Source organism: Malania oleifera, chromosome 6 (assembly GCF_029873635.1).
Source record: "Malania oleifera isolate guangnan ecotype guangnan chromosome 6, ASM2987363v1, whole genome shotgun sequence".
NCBI lineage: Eukaryota > Viridiplantae > Streptophyta > Magnoliopsida > Santalales > Ximeniaceae > Malania > Malania oleifera.
In genome coordinates this window covers 109,257,107-109,280,398 of record NC_080422.1, presented here as the reverse complement: position 1 = coordinate 109,280,398, position 23,292 = coordinate 109,257,107, and the positions used below count along the sequence as shown (strand labels likewise).

The 23,292-nt window shown below is 33.8% G+C and overlaps 2 protein-coding genes across 2 annotated transcripts; one reads left to right on the top strand and one right to left on the bottom strand.

The window, feature by feature from the left end:
• Positions 1 to 3,835: 3,835 nt before the first annotated feature.
• On the bottom strand, positions 3,836 to 10,980 carry LOC131158380 (uncharacterized). The gene is made up of 10 exons (XM_058113215.1): positions 10,766 to 10,980; positions 9,409 to 9,484; positions 7,784 to 7,858; positions 7,651 to 7,687; positions 5,941 to 6,024; positions 5,771 to 5,834; positions 5,544 to 5,650; positions 5,111 to 5,176; positions 4,276 to 4,415; positions 3,836 to 4,106 (listed from the first exon to the last, which is right to left on the bottom strand). Exons 1-9 carry the CDS (start codon positions 10,845 to 10,847, stop codon positions 4,320 to 4,322), a joined length of 687 nt encoding a protein of 228 aa, XP_057969198.1. The 5' UTR covers positions 10,848 to 10,980; the 3' UTR covers positions 3,836 to 4,106; positions 4,276 to 4,319.
• Positions 10,981 to 15,687: 4,707 nt separating this feature from the next.
• LOC131158345 (ATPase 8, plasma membrane-type) lies at positions 15,688 to 20,327 on the top strand. Its single transcript, XM_058113147.1, has 14 exons — positions 15,688 to 15,769; positions 16,156 to 16,374; positions 16,485 to 16,622; positions 16,739 to 17,053; positions 17,196 to 17,522; positions 17,607 to 17,726; positions 17,845 to 17,967; positions 18,056 to 18,160; positions 18,264 to 18,573; positions 18,676 to 19,190; positions 19,283 to 19,456; positions 19,565 to 19,747; positions 19,848 to 20,029; positions 20,123 to 20,327. The coding sequence occupies exons 1-14, from the start codon at positions 15,713 to 15,715 to the stop codon at positions 20,217 to 20,219; spliced, it is 2,865 nt and encodes a 954-aa protein (XP_057969130.1). The 5' UTR covers positions 15,688 to 15,712; the 3' UTR covers positions 20,220 to 20,327.
• The last annotated feature ends 2,965 nt before the right edge of the window (positions 20,328 to 23,292 follow it).

Genomic DNA, 23,292 nt, shown 5'->3' with positions numbered 1-23,292 from the left:
CCTCCCGGAATACTATTTTCATACTTAGAAAAACCTACAAATTTCAAAACCTCGAGAGCGTATTTTATATCATATTTTCTTGATTTTTCATATCGATGATTGCAATGGGAGACATGAGCTCTTCGGAGTACGGTATGCATCGGTTCTAAGGGAATGCCTATATAGTATCTATTTTGTGCATTTTCTTTGATTTTTGGAATGGAGTAATTTTGAAAGGCTTGTTAAATTTATTTTGGAATAATTTTCGATCAATCGGATACCGTTCGTAAGAACATGCATGTAGGGGGTACTAATACTTTCCTCTCGCGTAACCGTACTTCCAAACCCAACTCTGGTAGTGCAGATCAATTCTACTCATAATGGGATGGCAATCAAGCGTTCTAACCGCACTCCAAAAGATTAGTGACGACTCCATCACACATTGTTTTTTCACGAAAAATACTTTTTCAAAATTCACATCCATTTTTTCCCAGTTCGTAGCCGCACCCATTTGCTAGAGTGTTTCTAGCGGGTTCGAGACATCGCGACATTACATATTGACCATCGTTTTTTTTTTTTTTTTAATTCAAAGGGTTATCCCATATTAGTTGAAAAAAACAAATACCTGAAAATTCTTGCTCTCATTGAACCATGTGTATCTCTACATTAAGATCTTGATTCATAAATCTTTTACATCGAGAAATAAAAATATGAGGCTTGAACCATTTTTTTTTTTTTTACTCTCTCAAATTTTAGAAATGTTGATGGAGAAGTTTAATGTTTGTGGTTTCACCTATACACCAAAAAAATGTTAAAAAGTTATATATGAATACTTCCTACTCTATAGTTGTGCGCCTACAAAGAGAATTGGATCGCTTTCCTAGATGATTTCCTTATGGATTAATGGTTTTTCTAACTCAAAATTTCTAAGAAGAGAAATTTTGATGTGATTGACAAACTCTCTCCCATCGTATAGCTGCAAATTTGTATTTTCATCATATAGTTGTTGACTTTGGTGTGATCCCAAGAGGGGGTGAATTAGGTTTCAAAACATTTCGACTAATTTAAACATTTACACTAATTCACCACAGTTCATATCTCATTCATAATACAAACGTGTATGTAAATAAATAAAGCGATAAATGCAGACATACACATAGAACATATCTCATTTGAAATAAAGGTGTGCATGCAAATAATTATAACTATAAATGAAAGCATACACATGCGAAAATTTAAGTACAGAAATATAATTGTGTGAGAGAGAGAGAGAGAGCGAAACAAGATTTGTTATCGAGATTCGGTCAAATCAGTCTATGTCCTCACCTTGGGCATACCTCCCAAAGATTACACTAATCCTACTCACTTAAACGGACGAAGCAGAAACCGTTACAACCTCTCCTTACCGGGCGAGGTAAACCTCAGTTCAATTACAAGGTTGAGCCCAACTTATCTCCCTTACGATACAAAGACTCCCCAATTCAATTTTCAGGCTAAACCGAACCGGTCTTACTTACGGGACTCAGACTCCCTAGTTCAATTAATAGGATGAACCCAACCGATACATTAAAAATCATTTTTGTACATATTAAAATGCTTCTAAATACAAGCATGAATGTACACATTAAAAGCTCAAATACATATACTCTCTTATGGTATGAAATGTGCTCAATAGAGTAAGGGTACTTAATTAGATTTAAACCCTAATAAGAAATTTTCTCCAAAAAATATATTTCAATAAAAATATAGGAAAACCTAAGGTTTTACTTTTCAAATAATATATATATATATATATATATATATATAAATGAGAAATATGTTCTCCAACAAAGATTTTTGCTAATGAAAAATATTTGGAGAAGCTAAAATTTTAAGCTCAAAGATATTTGTGCAATAAATACAATTGAAAAACAAATGCCCAAACAAAATACTCTCTTTAAAAAATATTTCAAAGAACGTAACAAAGAGAGTTGGAGAGTATGAAAAATTTAACCCCAAAATGATTTTTGAAATAAAATAGTATGTGGGAGAACTTTGATGAAGTGAAAATTTTGAGAAAAAAAATTTGCTAATCAAAGTTGTTAATCTAAGTAAATGAATGGGTATTTATAGATTTTCTAAAAATTATGACCGTTAGGGACATGCTCGGTATTATTAGAAAAGTTTAATTAAAATTTAACCTCAATTATCGCAGTTAATTCTTGGCAACCCAAGAGATTCGGTCGCCCAGTCCTCAATGTTGGTTGCCTGAACAGACACAGAGCCTATATTGGATTCAGGTGCCTGTGGGTGAGTCCGGTTGGCTGAAGCCAAAGTGATTTCCCAAACCTTTGTAAGTTTAGGCGCCCGGTTCTTTGTTCAATTTGCCAGTCCTCACTATTTGGTCGCCCAGGGTGATTTTGAACTATAAGTTCGAGCGGCCGAGGCTGGTAAAAAGTGTCAGCATAAAGGTTCGGTTGACTGTGGAAGATTAGTTCAAATATGGGTTGGTTGCCCGAACCAAGTCTAACTATTGACTTTTTACCAATTCGGTCAACCAAGGCATTTTTAATGCCCTATGTTCGGCCGGCCAAAACCTTTTCAAAACTCAATTTAGGTCTTGATTTTTATTAGAATTCACCCCTTTTAATAATGGTATAACTTTTAAGTTATGGGGATTTTCCATGAAGTGTTTATGGGGACCTAAAGTCAATTTATGGCCTTTTGAGCTATGAAACCCTAAATGATGAAAACCTTTTCTTTGAATGATTTTAGTTGTTTAAGAAAAAGATTTTTTCTTTTATCGTGTTGGGTGCCCTAAGGTTTGCCTATGGTTAGTCTGAGCATTCAATCCATACCATGTAGGATGCATGCATTATTACAGACCAAACAATAGAAATTTAAATGCAAGTACAATAAAGAATAAACGTCTTCTTCTTCTTTTTGCTTTTCTCTTCATGGAATACGTCAAACTATTATATAAGCTTTAAGTTCTAACTTGACTTCCATTTCCCATGTATCTTATATTTGTACTAACATGTAAACTTGTTCACACACTAAATACACGTATAAGATACATGTACTTTGACAACATCAAAACAGGGATTGGATTCAAAAAGTTAACAGTAGCGCCCCAAACTCGATGGGGCCTAGAGTACTAACTACTTACGTATATCTCTGATGTCATAACTATACCGACCCGTACCCAAAGTGGAGTTTTGGCCCTCAACTATGAGTCTATGATAGTGACTGAAGATCTCAAAGGCAAGTAATTTAATGAACATAATTTTAAAATATTTTATGAGTATAAAGTAAATGATTAAAAATTAAAATTATATATATATATATATATATATATATATTATATAAAGCAATTTATTTTTCATATTTGACTACCAAGGAAAATGGAAAACGAATAAATATATTGCAAATCAATGAGTTTGATTTTACATATCATTAACATTTAATTTTTAAATTTTTAATTATATTAGAATAAATTTTTATTTTTTCAATATTCTTTGTGTGGAAAAAAATATAATAAAAAACAAATTTCTTTCTTATTTAATTTTCTTTTCCTTTCCTCAAATCAAATCCTTGGTTTGAATGGGACCTTAATGACTTTCATACTCTCTTGATCTACAATGAAACTCATTTATTAAATCATAGATTCAAGTTGAATTTTCTCATATAAATACCAATGAAGATATGACAATGAGTATAATAAAGAAATAAGAGATTTTATTTCTAGATTTTGGGGTGACATGAACTCTCTTGTGAGTGAGATTTATCTTGTCAATGTGAATACCAGAGGAAACACAAATGATGCATTGACCAAAACTGAAAACTATTCAAACGCAAGGCGTCATGGTAGCTTGTATAGTGACAACATCAAATTGAGGCATTAGATTTGAAATTGTATTAAGTTTTGAACATCTAATACGTTCTCATGTAAAACTAAAAGCAAACTCTCTAAATTCTGAATGAGAAAAAATACAAAATGACCTTTACAGGCTAATATGCTCAAGGACTGTTTTCCTATAACATTCTCCCCATAAAAATTACCCCAGAAACAAATATTAAAATTATGTTTGTTCTGGATGTTGACACCACTCCATGAGTCAGCTCGATGGTTAGCTTTGGGCAGAAGTCTGCATACGAAATCAGGAAAACAATTAGCAACAGTTAATATTTCTTCAAATAATCTTAGAAGTTGGATGCCTGAAAAGCCGATGTAAACTGAAATATGCTTAAACTAGCCTTGCTTTTTAAAGACATAAGAGAAGAATGAGAAGAGACCAAAGGTAATTTCATTACTACCTCTTCTCAGTAGTGTGATATGTGATGGCCACAATATGCTTAAACTAGCTTTGCTTTTCTATCAACCATTCAACAAAATTGTCAATGATCAAGGGCCAAGCTAGATTTGAATCATAGTTTTGAAGGTCTGGAAAACTAATCTGCAAACAAGAAAGTATGAAGGATTTAGAATTTGTAAATAAGCCAGAAAATTCTCAAAGAAAGGCAGTAAGCTCATCAGATTGCAATATCATGTAAACCATTCAGCTTACTATATTAAGAATGCTACCAATGCGGGGAACAAAAAAACATTCAAGGAAAGGTCGCTGATGACCCATCTACTAGAAAGAATTATATGGGTATAGATAGGATTACAGGAGACAGTAAAATTCCTCAAGCATGAGCCTCATGGGAACTGCCCAAGCAATGACAACAGCTTCTCACATATCACTTTTCGACTTCCGCAGGCCGAGGAACATAAGCAAATCTCATCCATAAATTTTATTTCATGTAATTTCCAATCATTGTGGCAAATATAATTGTACTACAAGACTACAAGTTGTAGTCCAGCACAAACTGCAATCATAATGATGAGATCAAAAACTAAAAGAGCCCTTTTTACAGACTTTATTGGAGGATTTTTGGCCAAGTAGCACATCCTTATCAATTCACCTAACCTAAAGCCAGGTCCACTGTCAAATGTTCAACAAACCCAAGCTGGCATTGAAGCTAGTTTCTCAATCTGCTTGTTCAATGAGTTAACATGCTAAAGGAGAATACTGGGCAGAACAAGGAGAGAGGAACAAATGAAAGCAAAACGCATTTGAAGAAAGACAACAATAACATTCTACAACACCTCATTGCAAAAACGGAAAAACCCCACCCACTGATCCATTGTGATTGTCAAGTAATCCTTCTGAATCTGCTAGAAACAAAGTCCACATATCAGAAAATCAAAAAAATCATCATCCATGTAACATCACAGTTCCATTCTCTATGCAAAATGAGACACGGGATGTTTAACCCATCAACAGAGTCACACCTTTAACTGTTCCAAAAATCTGGTCATTTGATATTTTTCTGGCCATGCAAGTATATGACTTGAACAGAGATTTTTTTTTTTTTTAAAAAGAGTCAGACAGAAAATGGCAATCATCGTATTTTAAATATAATATCAGATATTTGTCTTTTTTGAAATTTCAGCATCCAACACCTTGTTTAAGTGCATTCTCATTGGATGGGAAAGAGTGTCAATAAATAAGAGAAACAAGATATTAATGGCTGCCCACCTTCAGATACTCAATGTACAAGTCAACCTGGGGACGGAACCTAAAACCTAGAACAAGATCCAGCAATACACAAACGCTCTCTATGTCTACAGTTTTTTGCCTCTCTTCTGAAATAGAAAAACATCAAGAGAGTTAAAAACAAGACATAAAAATGTCGCCATGAAACACAAAATGCACTTCCGGCACTTCCATTCACTAGGGTACTGTGCCTGACAAGACAAGCTTACCTGTTAAGCAGGATTGAAATGCATAAGAATAGAAACTGGCAAAATTTGAGGGATGATTGTTGACCTAAACAAAAACAAGAGCAAGATAAGCAAAAGATCAGTAAAGTCGTCCATTTTCAGATTATTATAGAGAACACAGTATCATGCAGAGAATGTTTTCAATAAATAACCTCTCTCTCCAATTCAAGAAGTGCTTTCTTTAACTTGTTGAGGGAACCAACTCGCAGAGCCTTCAAGCCTCTTCGCCACTCATCCTGAATAAGAAAGGATTGGTGATTGTAACATGTAACAACGAAAACTATTATACAAGGAAAGTGCAGGTGCACTAACTCCCAATTTTAAGGAGTCTCCAGACTGACAGTTTTATGAGATGGTAAAAATGAGAATTGCCCACCATTTTGAGTCTCAGTTAAGAGATGACTATACAAAGCCAAAAAAAAACATGTTTACTTGTTAATGAATAAGTACAACATATAGTGATCAGAAACATGGCACATTAAGCATAACAGGACAATGCACAAAACCCACATAAACCAACAGTTATCTTAGAATTTTAGCTGTAGAAAAGGAACTCACGATGTACATGACTGTTCGAGCATTGAACCCCAGCAATTATGTGGTCCAAAATTGGAAAAATTCAATGGCATAGGATCATCTAAAATCTTATCGGATATTAGGATAGAAAAACAAATACTATTTGGCACCTTAAGGAACTCGAAAAAGTTAGTAATCAGTCCCATTGAATTATATATGTAACATTAGACATAATCAATATATTGACTGACAATGTCATCTCTTTGCTTGCCCATGCAGATGATAAGGACATTTTAGTACCTCACATGCATCAAAAAGAAATGAAGCTGTATTCTTGGTCACCCATGTTCAAGAGAAACTAGAAAAAAATGGACACTATAGATGCTTTAGATTTACTGAAGTCAGATTCTAGTCTCCTTACAGAACGAAAATATTTGTGATCCTCAGATCTGTTAATGATCTTCTCTCCTGCAAGGCTTTAGCCCTTCATAGTTCATCCCAAATTGCATTCTTCTTTTGTACAACTGTGCTGAATAAAATTGTCACTGTATATAAAGCAAATATATCTAAAGAAGAAGCATTCTCCTTTCTAATCATTGTGTTTCTGGCTGAAAGAAGCAATTGGCTCCTTTCACATAGTCTCCTTACAGAACCAAGATATTTGTGATCCTCAGATCTGTTAATGATCTTGTTTCCTGCAAGGCTTTAGTCCTTTATAGTTTGTCCGAAATTGCATTCTTCTTTTGTACAACTATGCTGAATAAAATTGTCACTGTATATAAAGCAAATATATCTAAAGAAGAAGTATTCTCCTTTCTAACCATTGTGTTTCTGGCTGGAAGAAGCAATTGGCTCCTTTCACATTTCACCAGTTTCCACAATCCACTGAGTCTGAACATTGCAGAGACTTTTACTGCAAAAGAAAAATAATCATTTTCCTAGGTTCGCACATATAGACTTTTTGCCCTAGGAGCAAGATAAATTGGAACTTCACTTGTTTGGCAATTAATTGGCATAACTAGAAGAGAGAACTCCTTGAATTGTTCAGGAAGAGAATTTCACATATCCAAGTTGTTGTCAATGGACCATGGAGCTAAAGCTGGAATGTCCAGAAAGGTGCTTATAAAAGCGTAATATTTAATGAATGGAAGGGTGCGCTTACCTCAAAGGTTCTGTGCCTCTACTGTACAAAATACTATGAAAAACTAAACAACTTTACTTGAATAGATTCATTCAAACAATAAACAAGAAAACAACAACCAAAAAAACAGACAGCAGCAGCCGTAATATAATTTATCTCTAGCACTAGTGTAGAACAAATAAACATAGGCAATGTCTGGTCTTACTTGGGTAAAATATCCCTGCTTTTCAGCTTCCATTTTCCTAATTAATACAAAATAGTAGTTCCATATACAAGATTAGAAGATAAACTAGCAAGAAGCATAAATTCAGTTATGCACCCAGAACAAGAAAATGTACCAAGCAAGCATCAATATCCTGACATCAGTATGATCCACTCCTACGTCTGAACAAAGTGCCTCAATTCCTTCTGGACTGTTCAAACAATTATAGAAGTGCACAAGAAGTTCAGTATTCCTATAGGAAAAATATGATGATCATTACACCAATCTCATCAATTCCTGTCCACACATTCAAGGGTAATACATGATTTTTCGGAAAAAGAAGCATCCAATAATTTTCGTGGAATGGCATTAATGCAACATATAAATAGGAACTACAAACTCCATCGCTACCTGTAGTTACATAAACTTCAATTATATTATTATTAGGTATCATATACACTACAATGGACAAACACACTGCTTTCTCACAAAAAACACTAGTACAAACACACGCGCAAAAGCACAAATGATTGAGAAATACCATTGCTTTTTCAATCTTATATGGCTATTTTATCATTAAAAAGTGAGAAATAAGAACTTTGAGAGATCTTTTACTACAAAAAAAATTTACACAGTTAACCTATCCCCCGAACCAAATTCTTATCTTATAGAAAAATAGGAAAACTATTTTCGATAACTTGTCGATCCCCCTTACTAGATTTATCGTTTGTTAATTTCCTAATTTGGTGTGAGATAGAGATAGGCATATCTCATCTTAACAATGGTTGAATTAATGAATGAAAGTGGGAGAAATGGATTTGTCATCCTAAATGTGCCTTCCCTTATGTAAAAACCCCCTATACCACATCCATGAATTGAAAGGTCCTAAAAAGCTTTCCTCTATGAATAGGTATACTTACCAAAGAAGGAAGTACCAGTAACTAATCAATCACTACGAGTTGCATAAAAATGTGCACTTCCCTCTTTGTGGTGATAGGCAAAGATCATTTAATTCACACAATAATTGGGTGATAAAAAGAGACTATTCTTAAATACAAAGCAAAATTCAGATAAAACACCCCCAACAAAGAAGTCAATATAAATGTAAGAACAAGAGGGTTCTTAGCAATTGGAATAAGGACCACAAGCTCCAAAGACATGGGAATTGACCTCTCTTCACCTTCAAATTCTGCCTAGCCATAAAAATAACACTGTATATTGGTACACACAATATTCCTCCTATTTGCAGCAAATAGACATGGTGTTACATGAAGTGAGCAAACATAAGACCCAGTATTCAAGGCTCCAATGCCATAACCAGGGTTTACACAGCATTGACTCTGCATTTTAGAGAGGAAAAAATTAAATATCAGAGAGCAACATACCCCAATGCATGAGATCAATCTCTCTGTGAATTGAAATCTCGTGTCCATAAGAATCAATATTGTGCACTACGCACAAATTTAAAGATTCAAGAAGCAAAAGAATGTCATCTACAGCCTTTGAAGATTCATTAAAATTGACTGGAAGTACAAATAAATGTCTTTGTGGTGATATTTTCATCTGAGAATATGCAACCACGGTATAGGGAAACAACCATAATTTTCAAAGAATATAAAATAATACTATTCGGACAAAATTCATCAAATAAACTACAAGAATGGTGAGAAACAAAATAATTACTAAACCAAGTATCCAACAGTTGGTAATGAAGGTATTCAAGACGTGATAAAGATTGCTACTCAGATGGTATATTCTTACTCAATCATGCCCAATGAAGAATTTGCATATGAATCAAAAAGACGATCCACCTCCTTCGTTCTTGATCTACTTGAGGCTGAACAACATAATATCAAACAGTTAAAAAAGCACAGGGATGAATGAAAAAACTACAGAAGCTATGTCAACTAATTACAAGAACTCTACGGCCAATCAACATCAGGAAAATCAACCAAATTTTTTTTTCTTTGGTTGAAGCTATGTAAATTTTTTCTTTGTATCATATTGTAACACACATAACTTGTTGATTAAATAAATGCATGTAATAACAAATAACCATAATCGTGTCACTGCATGATGATTAAATTACTCATAAAAAATTAATTATTAGTATCATTAGTAAAAATCATATTTTTAATTAGTCAACTATGACTCCCATCAGCTGCATAAAGGTCAATTTGGCTACTAATGAGTCAAATTTTGACCCCATCAGCTGCATACAAAAGTCAGAAGCAGAAGTTCCCGAAAGAAAATAACTCTAAACTCATCAACTGCAAGAAGATAACTCAAACTACAACAATGAACTTCCATCATCAATTCTTTATCCCAGAACTCAGCAAAATATGGATCCCATGCTCAACATCAGCCTTCTGACACTCTTCGTGGCCCAAAAAAGTCCTTTTTCAGTGGTTAAAGATTAAAAAAAACAAAAAAAAAAAAAACGAAAGAAAAAATCAATAGGTCCCTCTATTTGCCCGCAGTGCCTAGGATTTATCTTCATTCATTCTTCCTTTTTTTCCTCCCTTCTAAAACCCAATTGAAGGTATGTTCGAATCTACCACTAAACCCCTGATATGTCTGCAAGAACCAAAAATTCACCTACAAGAACCTGAAGTAAGTAAACCAGTCCAACGTTCCAACATGAAACAACCACATAACTTTCAATAGCCTGCGTTCAAAATTTTAGCGAACACCTTCCTGTCCTACAAAGAAAGATTCATCCTTATAAATCTTGATCGAAAGATAATTCAAACCCATAAAACTCTATCAATTACCACCATACCATTATAATGAAACAATCAAGGTTGCAATCCAAGCCTCTGACAACCCAGAAATATATCTCCCAGTACCCAACAACATATGCACGCTTATCAATATCTAACAATTTAAAGAATCAGATACAACCTCCTTAAGCTCCAAATCACCAACACCCAAATTTTATTTCTTCTCCAAATATTCAAAATCAAGACCTCTTCTCTAAAGAACCCAAGCTCCAAATTTCCAACGCTCGAATCAGAAACATTATATCTCTCACGGATGTTTTTTTTTTATTCTTATTATTTAAAGAATAACTGAATTTCGTCAATTAACAAGCTTTGACGGAAGCGCGTGGAATCACCGGACGGAGTACGATCGCCACCAGACGATTTGGCGGAAGCAGACTTGCGTGCGGCAGAGTTCCTCGTCGAGGAGCGAGACATGGTTGTCCGTAGAATCGAGATGATTATACACGCGGAAGGATTAGATTGCAAGAAGAAAAGAGAAACCCTAGATTGAGAATTGAGTAGGAGTAGAGAGTGCGCGGTGAACTTTTTAAAAGGGTTTTGACTTGGACTTCGGGGTTTTTATAGGGTTTTACGAGCAGGGGTTGGTGAGCATGTTCATTGCTAGCAGGCACTCATGTTTTGAATATAAAAAATAAAAAAATATATATAACAAATAGTAAATTAAGAAAACAAAAAAATAATTTTGTACAATAATAATAATTTTAGTAAAAAAATTTAATCATATTAATATAATCTTTTATTTTTAATAGGATTTAATAAAAATATAATAAATTATATTTTTACATTTTTATGTTATCGATTTTCTGTTTCTATTATTAATTATTTGTGAAGATATTCAAAATCAAAATTTATAATTTTAAACTATTTTGGCAACATGTTATTAGAATTTCTAATATCTATAAATATTTTTTTGGAAGCTCAATCATTCATATTAAATAAATTAATCATATAAATTTTATATAATTAAAATAGAAATACACATAAATTTTCAAAAAAATATATAAATAATAAAAATCAAGTACAATAATAAGATTGTTATTATGAAGTGACTTTTGAAAATATGACAATTAATTAAAATAATTTTAACAATTTTTATTTTTATTATAGTATTTTTGTTTTGTATAATTTTGCACATTTATTATTTAAATCATATTTTTATAATATTATTTGATTTAAAAATGAAAATAAATATTTCATAATTAAGTTTTAATTTTTTTTAATTTTAGAAATATTAACCAAATAGATTATTATTTTTAAATTTTTAGTTTCTATTTCTTGTTTTTAATTTTCATTTCTAATTTTCATTTTCATAATTTTCGACACTTATTCCATACTGGCAAACAACCCCTTAAGTGTGTCTACATTGTTTGATTGGTAAATAAATAATAAACATTTGTAATTTGTTAATTTGAATGAAAACTTCAGATAAAAATTCTTAAACTTTGTGTAAAAAATATTATGAATTTTATTTTAAATTTAAAAAATAAAATTTGTTTGCAATAAGCGTATGGAATAAATATATTAAATTAGTATTTTTCAATATGTATATATTCTTTTTTTGAGAAAATTGGCACCAAGGCTAATGACCGTTTTTTTGGGTCAATTAAAATCTAATATCAGGCTCAGGCTACATAATGAGAAGTAAATCCATATCTCACACCGTATTCCTTTCTTTTCTTCTCATAATTCATATCTACGTAATGTGAATTCGTTCATTTTTGTTTCCCTTTTATGATGCTTTTCAAGTTTTAAAAAGTGCAGGAAGCCAAAGAAATATAAAGAAAACGATAAAAAAATTATATAACAAATGAATGAATGAAATTTTGATTTTATATATCAATGACATTTTTATTTTTCTTAAATTTTAATTATATTATAATAATGTTTTATATTTAAAAATTTTTTTTATTAAGAGAAAATATAATTAAAAGAATTGTCCTTCACAAATTATTTCTTTTCCCAAATAAATTTTTTTATCCAATTGAATTTATAAAGTTTTTCACAAAAAAAAATTGTAACTATAAGAGTTTTACACTTTCCTAAATTATTTTTTTTCTTTTCAAAAGTAAATGTTAGGTATAATCTATTTTAGGGCAAATTTGATAAATTCTATAAGCTTTAGCCCTTCAGAGTAATTTTAAATTGGCCATGTAAAATTGTCCAAGAAAAAAGTATTAAAGTGGTAAATAAGAGAAAATTATACAGAAAATCTCCCCCTCCATGTGTCTGTGTGCCTATAAATGTTTGACATGTAACAAATTGGTCATATATTTATTAATATCAAAAGGAAACCATTTTCAATAAGTGTATAATTTAAGAAACAAGCACACAAACATGTGGAGAGAGAACTTTCCTGTATAATTTATCGTAAATAAGTGTAAGTAAACACATGAGCTTAGGAGTGTAATCTGCTTATTACAATTCAGCTAGGGGCAAAACCGAAAATCAAACCAAACTTTGCAATTTTTAGTCTTCCCAAATTGAAATTGAAATCGAACCGAATTTATTATCCCTTAGAGAACCGAACATTCGGCAGTTCAGTTACGGTTTTTTCAGTTTTTAACCAATTTTTAAAATATTTAACAATTGTTTTTCACAACGGTTGTTGAGAATCTATTGGGCATTTTAATTTCTAAATATTAAATAGACCAATCATATTAGCATACTAATTAAGTAATTATATCAATTTATATATATAATTTACATTTAAATTGGTTTTTTAGTTTTTTGGTTCAATTATATTTTGGAGACCGAAACTGAAACCAAAATTGAAAATTTACATTTTCTAAAACTGAAAAACCATACCGCTTGTAATTTCAATCTAGTTTTCGATTTTTGATAATTTTTATACACCCCTACATATGCTTCTAAAAGAATTGATTAAATATCGTGAAATTATTTTGTCTTAATAGAAAACAATTGTTACACATTGGATAACATTAAAACATCGCTCAAAGTTTGGCGCATAATACGTAAACAACTATTTGAACTCAAAACAATTTTTTTTTATTTTTAAAAAACATACATATTCACCTTATAAAACTAAAAATAAATTTTTTTTCAAAAACATTATTCTATTCCATAATTTTTTTTTAATAATTTTTTATGTATTATTGATGCCCTAAAACAGCATTTTTTTTGTTATTTTAAATAATTACCTAATTTATTACCTTTTTTAACAAATACTTGGGTCGTATTTTTTTGGCAACTCCATTTTCATTGCAATGGTTAAATAAATTTCTACGACATTTTTTTTCAACCTTTTATTTTTAGAAGTCGTTTCTAAGAGCAAAACCAAACCTAACCCTAAAAAATTTTGCCCATTGATCATCATAATCAAAATTTTTAATACTAATATTTTCACATCCCTATCTCATTGTTTCACTTAATGTCAAATAAATTTGTCTTGTGAGATTTTTCATGGAGTATTTTGGTCAAATTTTGACCAAAAAAATTAATGTTTTATTTTCGAAATTTATTTTTTTAAAGCTTTTACATTTTTTGTTACAAGGAAAATAAAACAAAAGGACCATGAAAATACAAAAAAAAATTAATAATAAAAAAATGTATTAAACAAATAACATATGCAAAGCATGCCAATAAATATAATAAATTCACACGTTTTTACAGTTTAAAATTTTAAAATTTTAAAATTCAAAATCTATATATGAATATGTTTTAATGGCTTAGTATAGATTAGTTGTCGTGTAATTATAACCCCTCAATGTATCCCTACAAATTAGCAAAAATAAATAAATAAATTCCCACCATTACATAATAATAATAATAATAATAATAATAATAATAACAATTAATTAATTAATTTTTTCGATCAACAATTAATCAATTATGAGCAACCCATAATTAGAGATGTGAGATTGGCATGTAAAAGTTACATTAAATATATATTTAAATTTTAAAAATTACAATAATCTATCTTAGCGTCTCATAAAAGACATAGGTCAAAAGGAGCTGTCCAAATTTAAATTTCGGATCATTAAAAAAATAATGAACAATATATCAATCAATCACGAATGATCCGTCCGTAGTTCATATGAATCAACAGGCATGTATGCACAAATACTCCATTTATAAAGTTGTTTTTAATATTAAAAATGAAATGCAAAGAGAAAGAACTAGTTGTTGCAATATTATTACTCCTTGATTTATTTTCATAAACTAGGAAAAAAATTAATTAAACTTTAACCGTTATATCATTATAAAGAAAAAGAATTCAAATTGTTACCGTGAGAATAGGGTAGATATTGAGAAAAATAAATCATCTAAAAATTAAATAATAATAGAAAATTAGCAATCAATCAATCATGATAATTCATTGTTGACGGTAGTTATATAATTATTTAATAAAAATCATGTTACAAACTGAAAATCAAATGATGACAAAAAAATTAATAAAACATTATATCGATAATTGTAGTATTATTAAAACTAAGTTGATGAGAGAAAATAATTTTCAATATATTAATTGTCAAATAATTGTCCATCTTCAATCAATTCTCTTAAATTAGTAAAAAATAAAAATAAAAGAAATATCCTATCCCATAAAAAAAGGGAGCTTGAATTTTTGAACACGCGATGGTAAAAATTAATAATTTATTTATTTATTTTTGACTAAATGACTTTTGTTAATACATTTGCTTTTAAAAAACTAAAATATAAAATATGTTAACAAAATTATATATATATATATATATATATATATGTGTGTGTGTGTGTGTGTGTGTGTGTTTCTTATAAAATTAAAATTTTTAAAATTTAAAAATTAAATAAGAGTTGAGGAAAAAATGCAAAAAAAAAAAAAAAAAAAAATTCCACAAAAAAAAAAAATTGAAGAAGAAATTAAAATTTCTGTTCAAGCTTGGAACGGAGGAGCCATATTGTTCCGGCCCACAAACGCAGAACAAACCCTCCGAAGAAACCGATCGACGCTAAAAAATCAATAGGCAATCAATGAATCATGGGCAGTCCGTTCTCAATGGGAGTCTTGCGGTGGCGTGTGCAGGCACCACACCACACTCCTCGCCTTCTTTCTCTCTTTTTTCTCTCTCCAGAGATGGTTATAAAGCTACCGGAGCTATTAAGCCAAAAGGCTTCTCTCCTCTGCGATAAATCAATCGACCCTACTTTCTCCTCTGTTTACCCATGGAGGAGAAGGGGGCCTAGGGACGAGTTTAAGAAGATTATTGAGAGTTCGTGTGTGAACGTAACAAAGAAGGAGATCATCTTTTTTCTTCTATCGCTAGTCTTTCTCTGTAGCCATGGCCTCTGGCAAGAACATCTCCTTGGAGGATGTCAAGAACGAGACGGTTGATCTTGTAAGCCCGAACCCATTTCGTTTCTTGGATTGTTTTCGTATTTTTTTGTAATGGGTATTCGATGTTCTTTTGATTGCTCAACGATTTCTCCGTATTTTTTTTTTTTTGGTTTCTTGATATGTGATTTTTTTCGTGTTCTGGGTAATGGGTTTTGTGCGAAATAAAGATAGTTGCGTAAACTATCTCTGTTTTGTTATTTGTTTTTTGAAAATGGGGTTCGTCTCTGTTTTTCCCGCCAAAGCATGTGCTCGACTTTGAGCATGGGTCCTCCCTTTGTTCTCTCATATGCTGTTCTTCATTTTCCCCCTTTATTGTTCTTTAAAATCCTTCTTTCAATGTTTTTATTCATCTTGTTTGCTAATGACAACTGTTTGAATTGTGTATAGGAGCGAATTCCTGTGGATGAAGTTTTTGAACAGCTGAAATGCACCAGGGAAGGATTGACAGATGAGGAGGGAGAGCAGAGGCTCCAGATCTTTGGCCTCAACAAGCTCGAGGAGAAAAAGGAAAGCAAGCTCCTCAAGTTCTTGGGATTTATGTGGAATCCTCTGTCATGGGTCATGGAGTCTGCTGCTATCATGGCCATTGTGTTGGCCAATGGAGGGGTAATCTTACATCTCTCTCTCTCTCTCTCTCTCTCCCTCCCTCCCTCCCCCCCCCCCCCCCCCCCAAAAAAAAAAATCCATGGACAATAACAAAGATTTGAATTATGCAGGGGAAGCCTCCAGATTGGCAAGACTTTGTTGGTATTGTTGTGTTGCTCATCATCAACTCAACCATCAGCTTTATTGAGGAAAACAACGCAGGAAACGCCGCTGCCGCTCTAATGGCAGGTCTTGCTCCAAAAACCAAGGTATCCTTCTCGAGCTCTCATACTGGTTCATTGATGTTAAACTGGGTTCTCGATTCAGTTTTTGGCTCAAAATATATCAAACAAACTTGTTGATTCTGTTTTGATGCATAAAAAAGGTGTTAAGAGGTGGAAAATGGAGCGAGCAGGAGGCTGCAATCCTGGTACCAGGAGATGTCATTAGCATCAAGTTGGGAGATATCATCCCAGCTGATGCTCGTCTCTTGGAGGGAGATCCGCTCAAGATCGATCAATCAGCCCTCACTGGTGAGTCCTTACCCGTCACGAAGAACCCAGGCGATGAGATCTTCTCTGGTTCCACCTGCAAGCAAGGTGAGATTGAGGCTGTTGTCATTGCCACTGGTGTCCACACCTTCTTTGGCAAGGCTGCCCACCTTGTTGACAGCACCAACCAAGTTGGTCATTTCCAAAAGGTATTCACTCTATTTCATTTTGGTTAATTCCTCTAACTCCAACATTGCTTTCCCATTTCCTTGAAATTATCATTAATTCCTTTCTTCTTGCAAAGAGGAAAATTTCTAACCATTTGAGGATGGATATTGATGGTTTAATTAGGTGTTGACGGCGATCGGTAACTTCTGTATCTGCTCCATTGGTTTGGGAATGTTGGTCGAGATCCTCGTGATGTACCCCATCCAGCAGAGGAAGTATAGAGAGGGTATTGACAATCTCTTGGTTCTTCTCATTGGAGGAATTCCCATTGCCATGCCCACTGTTTTGTCTGTGACAATGGCCATCGGGTCTCACCGGTTGTCCCAGCAGGGTGCCATTACCAAGAGGATGACTGCCATTGAAGAAATGGCTGGAATGGATGTCCTCTGCAGTGACAAGACCGGCACCCTCACCCTTAACAAGCTTACTGTCGACAAGACTCTTATCGAGGTTGGTGACTTGAGCCAAATTCTATTATTTTCCCAGGAATATAAGGATTGGGAACTGAGATCTATGCATTAATTGTTACTGTAGGTGTTTGCAAAGGACATGGACAAGGACACCGTCCTTCTCCTTGCTGCTCAGGCTTCTAGGGTGGAGAATCAGGACGCCATTGATGCTTCAATCGTTGGAATGTTGAGTGACCCCAAGGAGGTAAGAGAATGGATCCCCTGTGTGAAATCCAATTGTTCATTTTGTATCAATCCCCAGCCACATGTTCATGGAGAGATTGGAGTTTCATCTGTCAATTATTGTTTTTGAAACTCTTCAGGCCAGAGCAGGGATCACCGAGGTGCATTTCCTGCCCTTCAATCCAGTGGACAAGCGCACTGCTATCACCTACTATGACACCAAAGGCAATTGGCACCGATGCAGCAAGGGAGCTCCCGAGCAAGTCAGATGCTTCCCCCGACTTTAGGCTATTGTTTTTGTTCCTTAATTTCTGACGTTTAACCATATTGCTTGTGTAATGTGTATGCCAGATAATTGACCTTTGCAATCTCAAGGGTGATGTAAAGAACAAGGCCCATGCCATCATCGACAAGTTTGCTGACCGTGGCCTTCGTTCTTTGGGCGTTTCTAGACAGGTGGATTAGTGTATATTAGAATGTTCACTTTCTGAATGCTCATGGATGAAATGAATTTTCCAACTGAATGGGTACTCTTTATTGGCTCTCTTTTCTTTTATAGACAATACCAGAGAAGAACAAGGACAGTGCTGGAGGGCCATGGGAGTTCGTGGGTCTCTTGCCTCTCTTTGACCCTCCAAGGCATGATAGTGCAGAGACTATCCGCCGCGCCCTCAACCTTGGTGTCAATGTTAAGATGATTACTGGTGACCAGCTTGCCATTGGAAAAGAGACTGGCCGCAGGCTTGGCATGGGAACCAACATGTATCCCTCATCCTCTCTTCTTGGCCAATGCAAGGACGAGTCCATTGCTGGAATCCCTGTTGATGAGCTCATTGAGAAGGCTGATGGCTTTGCTGGAGTCTTCCCAGGTAATTTTGAATTAAAATAGCATTAGATTTCACATATTATATGTACATACGGCTTTTGGAGGTTTGGCGAGTAACTAATGAATGCAAGATATGGGTATGCAGAGCACAAGTATGAGATTGTCAAGAAGCTGCAAGAGAGAAAGCACATTTGTGGCATGACTGGAGATGGTGTTAATGATGCCCCAGCCTTGAAGAAGGCTGACATTGGTATTGCAGTGGCTGACGCAACCGATGCTGCCCGGAGTGCATCAGATATTGTCTTGACAGAGCCAGGACTGAGCGTGATCGTGAGTGCTGTGTTGACAAGCAGAGCTATCTTCCAGAGAATGAAGAACTATACCATCTATGCTGTTTCAATCACAATCCGTATTGTGTTGGGATTCATGCTCATTGCTCTTATCTGGAAGTTTGACTTCTCGCCTTTCATGGTTCTGATCATTGCCGTCCTGAACGACGGCACCATCATGACCATCTCTAAGGATAGGGTGAAGCCATCTCCACTACCTGACTCCTGGAAGCTCAAGGAAATTTTTGCTACTGGTGTTGTCCTCGGAGCCTACCTTGCTCTCATGACTGTCCTCTTCTTCTGGATGGCACACGACACTGATATCTTTTCGGTGAGTTGGTGAAAATAAAATTGTGTTGGTGAAATTCAAAACACTTCAGAACATACAAAAAAAGGTACTGAGCATGTTTTTGGCATTCACAGAAACTTTTCGGCGTGAAATCGATCCAGAATAGCCCAGATGAGCTTACCGCCGCTCTCTACCTTCAAGTTAGCATTGTCAGCCAGGCGCTCATCTTTGTGACCAGGTCAAGGAGCTGGTCCTTTGTCGAACGCCCGGGTCTCTTGCTTGTTGGTGCCTTCATTGCTGCCCAGCTGGTCAGTAGGGACAGGCTGACAGCCTATGTGATAACTCAATATTTGTAGGGAGCCATTCTTTTGGAATTCTCATTTCTTTGTCCTAATTTTGTTGATTTCTGAATTTAGGTGGCTACACTCATTGCTGTGTATGCAAACTGGGGCTTTGCTCGGATCCAAGGCGTCGGATGGGGTTGGGCAGCGGCAATCTGGGTTTTCAGCATTGTCACCTACTTCCCTCTTGATATTCTCAAGTTCATTATCCGTTACTCGTTGAGCGGCAAGGCCTGGGACAATCTGCTCCAGAACAAGGTTTCCATACAATTCCTCTTAACTAACAATGTTGAACTCACCTGAATTATTTTCTCATTCTTTCCACTAACTCTTCCATTTTCTCCCCCGGGGCTTTTAGACCGCCTTCACAACAAAGAAGGACTACGGAAGGGGCGAGAGGGAGGCACAATGGGCCTTGGCTCAACGCACGCTCCACGGTCTTCAACCCCCAGACACCACTGGCCTGTTCGGTGATGCAAACAACTACAGAGAGTTGTCTGAAATCGCAGAGCAGGCTAAGAAGCGGGCTGAGGTCGCGAGGTAAATGCATAGACAACAAGCTATATATGAAATGGATTGTTTGAAGTTGTTCAACCATGACACTAACTAGCAAGAAATGAATTGGTATTGCAGGCTGAGGGAGCTTCATACTCTCAAGGGACATGTTGAGTCAGTGGTGAAGCTGAAGGGTCTGGACATTGAGACCATCCAACAGCACTACACAGTTTAAAGATAAAACAAGAATTAGATGCTCTGCTTTTGTTGAGGAGCGCAGGCAAAAAAAGTTGGGAGTGAAGAATAAAGGTGGAAAGGGTTAATTTTTAGTTATCCTTTTTGTTCTCTCCCTCATTATTCTCCTGTATTTTTCCCCCTATTTTTTAATTATTATTTTTTTCAAAATTACTGAAAAGAGTTTATAGGAGATATAAAATGGTTGGTTTGAATTCAGTGAAGGAAAAAATGTGTTATGAGAATGGATGAAGTCTGAAGTGGCTGGTATATTGAATTAACATTAAATAAAAATTGTTTCATTCTTTTTATTGGAATAAAACAATTCTTCATATTTATTTTAGCAATCACTTGAGTTATAAATATACAACATTTGAAAGTATGAGCAAAAGAAACATATGAAGGAATTTGTTTGGAGGAATTTATTTATCTCCATTTATGGAGAGAAAGGAGAGGAGATTTTATAAAAATTCAATTCACACCCAACTCATTTAAGTTGCGCATTTATGGCGATTTGGATAAGATAATCCGTGACGGATGGCGGATAATCTATTATTTTCATCCCTAATATAATTTTTTGACCATCCAATGAACAATTCATTCTATAGCACAATAACTGAAGTTGTTTTTAAAATTATAATTTTGTAATATATTAAATATTTAATAAGTATTAAAAAAATTATAATTGTTGTAAATGAAATAAAGAGGGAAAAAAAAAAATTAGAGCTATAGAAATTTAACAGTCTAGTTTTTCAAGAACTAAACGTTGCAAATCATCTTGTCCTCATTTTGTTGAACCATTATGTGGGCATACCAAAGGTTGTAAGATATTATCTAAATAGTCATCCACATAAATATACATGTTTTACAATATTTTCCCTTGAATGACTATACACTATGAATATGTCTCGTTAAAACCTTTGTTAAGGAAAACCCTGTGGGACAAAACCTTAACGAAAGAAAAAGAGTACAATATTCATACTTACCCTAAAAATACAGTCAATTAAGAAATGTCTTTAAGTTGTCGCATTCCAATGTTATGTACTTGCTTCTTGAAAATTAAAGTTGGCAATGTTTTTGTGAATAGATCTGTTGAGTTGTCACTTAAACGAATTTTACAAATGTCAACATCTCCTTTCTTCAGAAGTTCATGAGTGTAAAATAACTTTACTGAAATATGTTTAGTTCTATCACCTTTTATATACCCACATTTGATTTGTGCAATACATGTTACATTGTCCTCATACAATATTGTTGTCCCTTTAATGTGTTGGATTATAGTTCTTAACCATACACATTCACGACTTACTTCATGAACTGCCAATATTTCTAAATGATTTGAAGAGGTAGCAATGATCGTTTGCTTTACAGATCGTTATGAGATAGTAGTATCACCACATGTAAAAATATAACCTGTGCTGCGAAGATAACGAAGAACATGTTTTATTCCATTCCAATGTCTCTAAGTTGGTGTAAAACTAAACCTTACCAACAAATTTACCACAAAAGCTATATCTGATCGAGTGTAATTTGCAAGATACAAAAGTGCTCCTATTGCACTAAGATAGGGTACTTCAGGACCAAGGATTTCTTCATCATCTTCTCGTGGACGAAAAAAATTCTTTTTCACATCAAGTGAACGAACAACCATTGAGGAGCTTAATGGATAAGATTTATCCATATAAAATTGTTTCAAGATTTTTTCTACATAAGATGATTAATGAATAAGAATTGCACTTGTTAAATGTTCAACTTGAAAACCAAGACAAAATTTTGTCTTCCCAAGATCCTTCATTTCAAATTCTTTCATCAAGTAGTTAGCAGTCGTTGAAATCTCTTCTGGAGTTCCCATTATGTTTATGTCATCAACATAAATTACGACTATAGCAAATCCAAAATTTATCTTCTTAATGAAAACACAAGGACAAATGAGATTATTTTCATATCCAATTTTCAACAAATATTCACTTAGATGATTGTACCACATTCGTCCAAATTGCTTCAATTCATACAAGGATCTTTGTAATTTAACATAATACATTTGTCGTTGTTATGAATTATATGATTCAGACATTTTTAATCCTTCAGGGATTTCCATATATATAATATGTCATTATCCAATGAGCCATACAAGTAAGATGTTACTACGTCCATGAGGTGTATGTCGAATCCTTCAGAAACCGTTAAACTAATCAAAAATATGAAAGTGATTGCATTCATAACAGGGGAATAGGTCTCATTATAATCTATACCAAGCATTTGGGAGAAACCTTGTGCTACAAGACGCGTCTTGTATCTCACAATCTCATTCATTTCATTTCTTTTACGTACAAAAACTCATTTATACCCAACAGGATTGACATTATCAGGTGTTTGGACTACTGATCCAAACACCTTACGTTTGGCTAATAAGCCTAGCTCAGCCTGTATTGCTTCTTTCCATTTTGGCCAATCATTTGATATCGACATTCTTCTATAGTTTGAGGCTCAGGCTCATTATCATTAATAATTTCTGAAGCAATTGCATATGCAAACACATTGTTAACAACAACTTCATTTCTTCTCCACATATTTCCAAATTTTAATGAGATCTCATAATTTTACAGTACCAGAACCACTTCTGGTGTTGTTTTTGTGGAAATATGGGATTGTTGATCTATATTTCTTTTAACCTCTTCTTGAGTGTTAATGAACTCTTTTGGAGTGTCATTTTTATTCATTTCCTTTTTCTTTCGAGGAACAGTATCATTTGCACCAATTGATCTACCACGCTTCTGACGTACTTTAGATTCATTAGCTGCTATTCCCATTGGGTGTTCTTCAGGAATAATCAATCTAGTAGGAATATTTGCGGTCTAAACATGTGATTGAGTGGCCCTTTTGGTGTCTGTAAAAACATTTGACAATTGATTTGTAGCATTTGGCAAATGAATTATTCTTTAAACTTCAAGTTCACATTTATTTGTGCGTGTATCAAGATTAGACAAAGTTGGTGTGTTCCAACAAATTTCTTATGTTTTTAATCATTTACCTTTTCCTCCTCCTAATGACGGGAAAACTAATTCATCAAATTG